Source organism: Lepidochelys olivacea, assembly GCF_965140295.1.
Source record: "Lepidochelys olivacea isolate rLepOli2 genome assembly, chromosome: 3".
Lineage (NCBI taxonomy): Eukaryota > Metazoa > Chordata > Testudines > Cheloniidae > Lepidochelys > Lepidochelys olivacea.
In genome coordinates, this window is record NC_140413.1 from 183,547,439 (window position 1) to 183,558,777 (window position 11,339).

The following is an 11,339-nucleotide window of genomic DNA, read 5'->3' on the forward strand; positions in this document are numbered from 1 at the left end:
ATAGGGTAACTGTGCCAGGAAGTGATGTTTTAAAAGTAAGAACACAAAACATAAATGAATAAATTGTGGGTAATACCAAGCAAAAAAAGTCTTTTGTTTTGTGCCTGTCTGTCTGTCTGTCTTCATAACCAATTGCAGATGCCCTGAGCTGGTTGCTGTTTTCCATTCAGGTTGTCAGAATTTGTTGCCATCATTTTACCAATATTTATAATGTGCGCGGCATTACCCTTAATTAAATGTTTTTAAAATGAGTCTCACATCTTGTCTGCACATTGTTAAAGAAGGCTTAGAGTCTAGTGTCAGTTAGTACACCTCTAGCAAAAGGTTTGCCAACAATTACTGCACTTTTATAAAATGCTGATTTGAGGGAAGACCTGATAAATCTAGCATTATGCATGCTTTCTCATACTAGTGCTTTTAATAATAGTTTAGTTAACATTTATATCATACTGACAGCATTTATAGTCATGCATAATTATTTTTAAAAGCAGCTTTTAAGAGCCAGCTTGGTTGCCTAATGACAATATTCTGCTCTGCTCAGTGGAATATCTAGGTTCAATTCACCATCTTTTTTTCTTGCTCTTGGAACCAGCTCAGGCTGGAAGTGTCATGGCTATGCTGCTCTCATCCTCTGGGGTATAAAGTACTGGTATAATTATAGGGAATGCTGCAAATATCAAGGTAACCTCACCTTTATCTAGGACATAATTGGTATGTTTTAAAAGGTGATCACTTTGTACATAAACACACACAGACACTCCAGGTGTGTTAACCTACCTCTTCTCTTTCAGGAAGTTACAATAAGTAAATAAATAAAATCTATTAATAAGATCTATTACTAGTGCTACTGATATAGGCACAGCAATGTTGAGGAGGTAGAAAGTGTCAAACAAATACCAGTTGCTGCCCAGAAGACTTTACACAAGTTAATGCAATGCAGATCAAAACTGAATAAGGCAGAGTAGAGTCTGGTCTATCAGCTTGAATGCTTCGTGAAATAGGGGTGAGTATTTAGAGGATAGGGCCCTTAATTAACAGATTTTAAAAAATTATTAAAGCTAATGTTGTTATTTGGGAGACTGTTTCAACCATAAAGGGAAGCTTGAAAGAAGTGGGAGTGGATGAAAGAGGAAAAGTGAGCAGATAAGAGAGAGGTTTGGCTGGAGCATACAGAGCAGCAGGGGCATAGAAATTGATTAGAGAAGAGAGGGCAGAGCTACATAGTACCTTGAAAGGGAGAAAAGTAGCAGGGACTTAATATGAAAGGAGGGCGAAGCCAGAGAAGGGAGTGGAGATGTGGGGAGACAGTTTGTTATGCAGGCTGTAGTGAGATATTTAGCAATCCTGCTGAGAATCTGGCCCCATAATTTTAAACTAGCCTTTTTTGCATGCACAGATTAGTTTATTCGTGAAATCTTTTGCAAGCAGAATATTTCCTGTAATTCTCTTACTAGAGAGAGATGTTTTCTAAAATGGATCTGCCTCCAAGCATCAATATTCTGTTATCATGATGCACCTGTTATTTCAAAACATTTAAGGACTCTTTGCAGTAAAATAAATGCAATAAAACAAATTTGTTTTTAAGGTTTAAACTGAACTTTTCTTTTATTTTAAAAGCCCATTTAATCAAATTGATAGGCATGAAAAAGAAGTGGGCTGCAAGATCTGTACCCAAATGTTTCAGTGCTTTTCAGTGATCATGAGGCATTGGTACTGTACATTTGACACACATCTATTTTGCCTGCACAAGTGAGTGCTATTGGACTGATACATGGCTGTAGCAGGTAGATCTGAGTGAAAATTTGCAGTGTGCAAACTCAATAATAACCTCTCCCTTGTTTCGTCATCTACCTACAGCAAATCCTACCAGAGCAGGAGGAAGAGAATACCCAGGCTCAGCGGAAGTGATTCGAGAATCCAGCAGCACAACAGGCATGGTGGTTGGAATTGTTGCAGCAGCGGCACTGTGTATCCTAATCCTTCTTTATGCCATGTACAAGTACAGAAACAGAGATGAAGGCTCATACCATGTAGATGAGAGTCGAAACTACATCAGTAACTCAGCACAGTCCAATGGGGCTGTGATTAAAGAAAAACAGCCCAACAGTGCTAAAAGTTCCAACAAGAACAAGAAAAATAAGGATAAGGAATACTATGTCTGATCCCAACATCTAAGAGAACACTTGTATAGAAATAGTCTTCATTTTATCTGAGACATAATACAAACTTATTTACTTTACTTTTTATGAAGCACATAAAAAAAGAAGACAGGGAACGCAATCAGAAAGGAAAGACTGTTTTAAAAACAAGCATTTCATGCTCTTGTTTTTCAGAAACAGGAGCCAATATATTTCTAAACATCCACAGTGTTTTCATTTACTCTGCCTGACTTTATGTTGCTGGAACATTCCTGAGAGACAATGATGACACCACGCATTCATAAAGCAAGGAGTATTACTACAGCATCAAGGCACAATATGAAACAAACTAAATAAAAAAACAAAACACACACACACACACACACACACACAGAGAAAAAAAAAGAAGCTACCTATGATTCTGGATTTAGCCAAAGTGCTAGCGCTTTCTTGAGAAGTAAGTTAGTCTTATTGCCAGAGAAGACTGTCATTATATATGGTGACTCAACAAGCAAACATAAAAAGTTTGCCACCTGGTGCAGTGAAACAGTGATTGGAAACTTGCATTTGAAATGAAGTGCTGGCTTTTCTGAAGACTTATGTAAAAACATTTTCAAAAAGCCCCTTTCTGGTTGTGAGGAAATAGTATGGAGGCCTTATTTTCAAAAACAAAACAAAAAAATGTGGAATATAAGGCACATTTTCACAAAAAGCAAACAAACAAGAGGGCATAGATGCAATCATTGGGAAATTTTCATGCACGCTTAATATGTTATTACATACGTTTATATAAAACACATCTATATGTGCTTTCTGGACTGTGATAAGTGATGTTTTATAGCCTGTTGTATAGGAAATGCAAACTATATCTGCTCTTCAGCCATTTTTGGTAAACTCAATGTTCTAAGTGTTCCTAGATATAGAAAGTTTTATGACATCTGGAGCAACAGACATAAATTCAGTTTTTTGCAGCCACTATAAATTGTCACAAATTTCTTCCTTTTTTTTTAAAATTTACAGTGTAGTGATTATACTAAGGGGATGTGTATGAATGTATATAAGAGTCAGCTAATTTTTTTCTTACCTGTACAGCCTCTATTCTGTTGCAATTCAGTTATAGTAGTTTGTTTGAAAGAAGTGGATTAAAAAGCAAAAAATATATATCTATTGTAACTTTCCTCTCCCCTCCGGTCTCCATCCCCTGCTCCCAATGTACATCAATAAAGTCAATCAGAATCGCTGATTTTCCCATAAATGTACCACATTCATAAATGAGTTATCATTTAGCAAGGTAAAGTGACTTTTAGGCTCTAATCAAGGTTTAATCACTTAGTAGTCTGTTTTGCTTTACAGAAATCTTGCTCCTTAGGAAACTATGAAAAAATTTAATAACTTGTGAATCTTAATATGAATCATACAGCGTGTATCTGGCATTCTTTTACTACACAGTTGGTTGGTAAGAGACCTAAAAAGGTCTACCACTTTAAATTACTTCCACTGAGGAATTCCCCTTCCCCTAAAGAATAAATAAATAAATGATTTGAGGTACATCTTGCTAAACATTTTTCAAAGGTGTGCATTTTGTCATATGAGAAAGTATTTTAAGCTAAGTTGATTCTATAGTATTACGTGATACCATAACCTGTCGATGAAATATAAGTTGATCAGTGATCATATTTTAAAATAACATTAATTGCTGCATATATTAATTAAACATATTAAATATCATAATGTTATAGATTTATACATTAAGGTTTTAGTAATATTGTTTCATTGGGTTCACAGCAATAAATCATAGAGTTAACATATCACTTATACAGAGGTACAAAGAGAATACATTAGACAGAGAGAGTAGTTCAATAGAAATCTTCTGAATCATTGGAAGGCCTCCTAGGAGGAATATAGATATTCACACTTTGCAAACAGGGAAATGGAATTTAAAATTAGCTTTAAACAGCAGGGCCAACACATCTTCTTGTGTGTTATTCACTGTAGCTGATGAAAAATGTGGGAACTGGTACAGTGATCTATCTTGGACAGACACGACATGTATCTGAGAATGCCATTGTGGTTGCCAAACAAATTGAGGTGTGTATCATAGTATATTTGTAATGGGATTTTTATTTTTATGATTGTTTGCGGAAAGTGAAAGTGAGGTTGCACGACATTTTTTTTAATCCATTCAAAAAAAATTAGATCATTGTTCTCCTGTGGCATTCTTCACTTCCCCCACCTTTGTAACTTAGCTGTCTCCTGGGGAAGACAAGGAATAGGTATATTCAAGATCAATATTAAAATCATGATTTTTTTAGTCAGTGTGGAAAAAATAAGTTGACTGCCAGGTAATGTTCAGAACTGAGATTTCCAGCACTGAAAGGTATATGGAAGGGCAAAGACAACCTGTATATAGGAGTTCTGAGATGGTACAATGTATGGTTTGGGCAGATTGAAATGTTTCTTTCCAGCTTGATATTGACTGTATTAACCTAGGCGGTGCAACCACGCTATCTTTCAAGCATTTAACATACCAGTAAGTGAATATTTTAACTAAATAAATACATCAAGGAATAAAAGGAATACAACTGATAAAAGCAAACATTATCTACAACTCTTTATGGAGGTTCTCCTTTTTCTCTTTGATTTCATGATTTAACAATGAAGATGCATAGAAGTATAAGAGTATCAGAAGTTTCAATAACTGAATTAAAATGTTTTAAACATTTTAATACCTAACATGCCTAACAAAAATTGGATTCCATATCTATAACAATCTAAAGTGTTTGACTGAGATAGCTTCATTTCTATTACTGTATAGTGTTGCCTTTTTAACAAAACACTAAAATATGTGAAATGATTTCATCCCCAAGAAATCAAAAAAGAGGCCCAATGCCCTAACCTTATAGTGCTTTCTGTGATAGATATTTACAATTTTTTTTGATTTGTTGCAAAGCCAATTTATCCATTATTGGAAATGCTAAGCAAGTGGAATTTACTGTTTTGTTAATAAAATGTTTCTTAATACAAATGTTGCTTTGTTTTTTCTCTTACCTTTGTTTTATATATGATATTTATCAGAAACTGGTGAAAACAATAGAGTTTAAAGTGACAGGACTTTCTTTTAATTACAGGTCTACTTTTGTGCAACTTTTACTATGTTGGTGAGCAGTGACTCATATGAGTATTCTTATTGTCATCAAAAGAGCTATTTGTGAGAGGTTTCAGAGTAACAGCCGTGTTAGTCTGTATTCGCAAAAAGAAAAGCACCTTAGAGACTAACCAATTTATTTGAGCATAAGCTTTCGTGAGCTACAGCTCACTTCATCGGATGCATACTGTGCAAAGTGTAGAAGATCTTTTTATATACACAAAAAGCATGAAAAAATACCTCCTCCCACCCCACTCTCCTGCTGGTAATAGCTTATCTAAAGTGATCACTCTCCTTACAATGTGTATGATAATCAAGGTGGGCCATTCCCAGCACAAATCCAGGGTTTAACAAGAACGTCTGGGGGGGTGGGGGAGGGGAGGAAAAAACAAGGGGAAATAGGTTACCTTGCATAATGACTTAGCCACTCCCAGTCTCTATTCAAGCCTAAGTTAATTGTATCAAATTTGCAAATGAATTCCAATTCAACAGTTTCTCACTGGAGTCTGGATTTGAAGTTTTTTTTGTTGTAATATCACAACTTTCATGTCTGTAATTGCGTGACCAGAGAGATTGAAGTGTTCTCCGACTGGTTTATGAATGTTATAATTCTTGACATCTGATTTGTGTCCATTTATTCTTTTACGTAGAGACTGTCCAGTTTGACCAATGTACATGGCAGAGGGGCATTGCTGGCACATGATGGCATATATCACATTGGTGGATGTGCAGGTGAACGAGCCTCTGATAGTGTGGCTGATGTTATTAGGCCCTGTGATGGTGTCCCCTGAATAGATATGTGGGCACAGTTGGCAATGGGCTTTGTTGCAAGGATAGGTTCCTGGGTCAGTGGTTCTGTTGTGTGGTATGTGGTTGCTGGTGAGTATTTGCTTCAGGTTGGGGGGGCTGTCTGTAGGCAAGGACTGGCCTGTCTCCCAAGATTTGTGAGAGTGTTGGGTCATCCTTCAGGATAGGTTGTAGATCCTTAATTATGCGTTGGAGGGGTTTTAGTTGGGGGCTGAAGGTGACGGCTAGTGGCGTTCTGTTATTTTCTTTGTTAGGCCTGTCCTGTAGTAGGAAACTTCTGGGAACTCTTCTGGCTCTATCAATCTGTTTCTTCACTTCCGCAGAATTATAACATTCATAAACCAGTCAGAGAACACTTCAATCTCTCTGGTTGCAAATAAAAGATTGCAAAAGTGACTCCTAACAGCTCAGAAACCGGAACATATAATAAGAACCCAAACATGTTGTTTTGTTAAAATCTCTTGATTTTTAAGCCAATCATGGTTTTTGTGGCCTGACTCGTGATTTTTGAATGGTTGGAGATGGCAATGCTGCTTCCCTTGCTATCATCAGCTTTGACTAGGGCCTCTGTTTACCCTTTGGGTGGGTGGTTCTAGCCCTCCAGCCAAACCAAAAACATTCCCTTTCTAGGATAAACTAAAACATCCTCCTCAGGAAAAAAACCAAACTCTCGGCTTCAGCACCCCTCATCAGCTGCTGGGTGGACCTACTCCCTTTTTCTCTCTTTGTGTGCAGTGTTAGTATGAACCACTGTGGCGATCCTTTCCCCAGTGCCTCTCAAGGCTTTCTCCCAGGCTTTTTTCAGACTTCTGATTCAAACTCTTTCCCTTTGGAAAGATCAGAGCTCCTGCCCTTTCTTTTAATAAATGCATGATGAATTGTCTCCACTTCTGTTTCAGGAAGCGTAGATGTCCACATGGCAACATCTTAGCAGATCTAGCTGGGCTGCAATATCCCGAGTCAAGGAAAATAGGAGGCCAAATATGACAGTAAAACACTGTTATTCTGTGAGAACATGGGGTTGCTGGTCAGCAAATTATCTTTAAGCATAATAATGTCATGCCAGTGTAGACTTGAGAGATTTAGAAATCTGATATCCAGTAATCCACAACAATTTACATTCTGGGACTAGTAGGGACATGACTGCATTGTCAAGAAGTGCAAGAACTGTAGCAGTTGCTTCCTGAATTTGGGAATATCTGAGCTTGTTTACACAGTGTGTTAGTCCACAGTAGAGGGGTTAGCATATTGTGCACTCATTCATGGGTCCCATTTCCATAGTCCATGTTAATGTAAAGGAGTAAGTGTTTTGAGTGCCACATGGGACTACATTGTGCAGCACAGTGTCTGTAAGAGAGAAGAAGAGTCTTGGGAAAGCCACCACCCAATCTGTAATATTTCTGACCACATCTCCAAAATGTTTGGCCACCCCTGTGGCTGCAGCAGCGATCCCTCGCGGTCGAGGATGATCTCTTTCACAGGGTTTATTTTTCATGGGTTCTTTGTGACTGATGAGTCTGATCCTTGAGCCACAGGCTCATAGGCAGACACTGCAGGTGGTGTTGGGAGACAGGGTTGGCCCACAGTTGCTGTGTGACAGTTGTCATTCCTTTATTTTCTGGCATTTTTCTGTGACCAGGGCAAGGTGATTTTCCTCAAAAGTGGATGTTCCCTTTCTGACAAGTCTTTTCCAGTTATCCCTGTCCTGAGCTGCAGTCTCCCAGTGTGCGGTGTTGATGCCACATCTCTTAATGTTGATCTTGAGGGTGTCTTTAAAGCATTTCTTTTGGCCTCCCCATTTCCTTTCTCCTTTGATGAGTTGGGCATACAGCAGTTGTTTTGGTAAGTGTACATCAGGCATGCACACATAGTGCTCACTTCACCTCAGCTGGTGCTGGATAATCAGGGCCTCAACACTGAAGATGTTGGCCTCTGTGAGGACATTGGCATTAGTGCGAAAATCCTCCCACTTTATGTTGAGGATCTTCTGAAGAAAGTGATGGTGCTGGCGTTCCAGGTGTTTTCTGTAGGTCACCCAAATCTCACAGCCATAGAGGAGATTTGGGATTACCAACACTTTACAAACTAAAAGTCTAGTATGTGTTCTGATTTTGTGATTGTTGAACACTTGGTGAGATAGTCTGCCAAAGGCAAGGCTGGCACAACGAATTTTGTGCTGAATCTTGACATCTCTGTCTGCCCTCTGTGAGAGATGGCTGCCAAGACAGGCAACGTATTCTACATTTTCCAGTTCTTTTTTGTCAATGTATATCTTCCTTGCTGGGTCTGATGATTGACTGGGGACTAGCTGGTGGAGAACTTTTGTTATGCCAATGTTCAGAGTTAGCCCTAGGCTTTTGTAAGCCTCAGAGAAGCAGTTAAGGGCTGTTTGTAGATCCTCCTTTGAGTGTGCAACTACAGCACAATCATCTGCGTACTGGAGTTCCGTTATTGTTGCCGATATTACTTTAGTTCTGGCACGGAGATGAGAAAGGTTGAAGAGACTGCCATCAATCCAGTATTGGATGCCAATGCCCTGTGGTAGATAGTCTTCGGTTAATGTTTTCATAGCTGCTAAGAAAATGGAGAAAAGGGTGGATGTCAGTATGCAACCTTGTTTTATACCAGTTCAGATGGCAAAGGGCTCAGAGGTAGAGCCACAGGATTGAGGCAGTCATCTGGTCGTGAAGGAGTCTTACAATGGTGATAAATTTGCTTGGGCAGTCAAACTTTGACATGGTTTTCCACAGAGCCTCACTGTTGACTGAGTCAAAGTCTTTGCTTAGATTGATAAAAGCCATATACAGCTCCTGGTGTTGTTCTTGACATTTTTCCTGGATCTGCGTGGCTGCAAAAATCATGTTGGTTGTGCCTCGTGATGGTCTGAAGCCACACAGGGACTCTGGAATTACTTCCTCTGCAAGAGGGAGCAGGCGATTCAGTAAGATTCTAGCAAGAATCTTCCCAGCGATGGAGAGGAGGGCAAAGCCTTGATAGTTGCCACAGTTGGCCCTATCTCCCTTTTTGAAAATGGTGACGATGTTAGCATTACATATGTCAGCAGGGATCTCTTCGGTGCACGAGATTTTGAGGAGTAGCAAGTGAATCTTGTTAGTCAGTGTTTCTCCTCTCACTTTTAGTACTTCATCTGGTATGCCATCAGGACCTGGTGCAGGTGTTGGTGGGTTGGCAAGAGTTTCCCAGATTGGGTGCTGAGGGATGGAGTTGATGGTGTCATCAGTCACAGTTGATTCTCAATTTAGAAGCTTTTGGTAGTGTTCTTTCCAGTGCTCTTTGATGGATTTGTTATCTTTAAGAAGGGTCGTTGGATCTCAGAGGTGTGAGGCCACATGAGCTTGGTCCGTACAGGGTCTTTATCTCACAAAAAAAGCTCCGCATATCATGTCTGTCAGTGAATATTTGGTTTCTTTTGCTTTGTCCTCCCACCATTTGATTTTGATTTCTCGGATCCTCCTTTGAACTTCAGCTTTGAGCTGATGGAAAGATCCCTCTTTCTTACTAGATAAAGGTTGGTTTTGCCAGTCGCAGAAAGCTTTTCTCTTCTGGTCCAAAAGGTTGTAATCTCAATGTTGTTGTTGTCAAACCAATACTTATGGTATCGGGTAGCAAGGAGGATGGATTTCTCACAAATGTCATTGATGGTCTGTTTTAGCTCTTTCCAGTATTCTTCAACACTTGTGCTGTCATTTCCAGGTGTGTATATGGCCAGTTTTTCACTGAAGTGTTGTTGGAACTTCTCTTGGTGCACTGAGGATTGAAGTCTTTGGATGTTGTATTGCCGTCCGGGTGATTTGGATTGCTTTCTATGTTTCGGTGCAATCTTGATGGACATGACTGACATCACCAGGCAGTGGTCAGTCCAGCGATCATTGGGTCCTCTCATAACATGGGTGATTTGGACATCTCTTAGATCCTGTGTTCTTACATAATCTAGGAGATGCCACTGTTTTGAGCAGGGGTGTTTCCAAGTTGTGTTGTACTTGTTGCTTTGTTTTAAGATTGTGTTTGTGATCACAAGGTCGTGCGCTGCACATTTGCTGAGTAGAAGGATGCTATTGGAATTGGTCTTGCCCACTCCTTCCTTCCCAATGGTGCTGCTCCATATGTTAGAATCTCGGCCAACTCTTGCATTAAAGTCCCCTAAATGGATTATTGTATCTGTTTTTCAAATAGATGACAAAATGTTATCAAGGTCAGTGTAGAAGAATTCTTTCTGTACTTCAGCATCAGGAGTTGGTGCATATGCACTGATGATAGTCATTTATTGACCAGTTGGATGCAGCAGGTCATAAGGCCCTTGTTGATGCCAACGGGGATCTCAGTCAGGCAGTTGACTGGAAGGTTTTTGATTGCAAAACCAACACTGTGTATTCGTCTTTCGCTTGCTGGTTTTCCTTTCCAGAAGAAAGTGTAACCGCTGCCCTCTTCCCTCAAGTGGCCTTCATCTGCACATCTTGTTTCACTGAGAGCAGCAATGTCAATGTTGTACTTCGAGAGTTCTTGGCCAACAATTGCTGTTCTGCATTTGGGTCTTTCACGTTTTGATTCATCTAGCAGGGTAAGGACATTCCAAGTTGCAAGAAACATTTTTGTTTTTCTACCACATTGGGAGTGATCCCTCTAGATGTGGTTATCCAGTCAGGTATGGTGTGATAGCCTATGGTTGGGGCACCTTTTCTAGCCCCTTCCCTGTCTGGGGTGAGCAGAGGGGTTCCTAAAAAGGCCTTTTCAGTCATGACCGCTGCTGCTGAACATGCCCCCCTATTCCAGTCCAGTGGCACATCTTGCGGTCACCACCTATGTGTGGGTCTGACTAGGGACTCCTGGTGATCACTTCACCTGTCCCCGTCACCCCTCACTCATCACCGCAGGACTTTTATGGGTAGGGTTGGGGGAAAAGTTCTTCCTGTGAAAGAAGCCTGCACATGAGTAATTTAATGTGGGGAAGCTGTTGTCCACCAGCAGCCACAGAAATCTTAGTGGACAAGGCACCTGTGGCCAGTGGCAAGGAGGTCCAAGACAACTGGGGGTTTCTCCTCCATTGCAGCCTTCGTCCGCCTTTGCAGCTGTTGAGAGGTGTTCCTGCTTCATCTGCCTGTTCTGCCGTTGAGGTCTTGTATTGGGTTCTGTTGTGCTGTGTTCAGCAATAGACATACCATTAGTGCTGGGTGGGTTTTTTTACTTGGGGGGGGGGGGTTAAAATTACATTTTTGGTGCTCTGAAACTGT

At 40.0% G+C, this 11,339-nt stretch overlaps 1 protein-coding gene across 23 annotated transcripts in view; it reads left to right on the forward strand.

The window, feature by feature from the left end:
- The window catches only part of NRXN1 (neurexin 1), a 1,255,052-nt gene extending 1,249,889 nt beyond the window's left edge, over positions 1-5,163 (forward strand). For all 23 annotated transcript variants that reach the window (XM_084623802.1, XM_084623813.1, XM_084623792.1 and 20 more), the window contains one exon: positions 1,858-5,163. In XM_084623802.1, coding sequence (XP_084479928.1) covers positions 1,858-2,162 — 305 coding nt within the window. In that variant the 3' untranslated portion in view covers positions 2,163-5,163. The remainder of the gene's footprint in view (positions 1-1,857) is intronic.
- Positions 5,164-11,339: the final 6,176 nt, after the last annotated feature.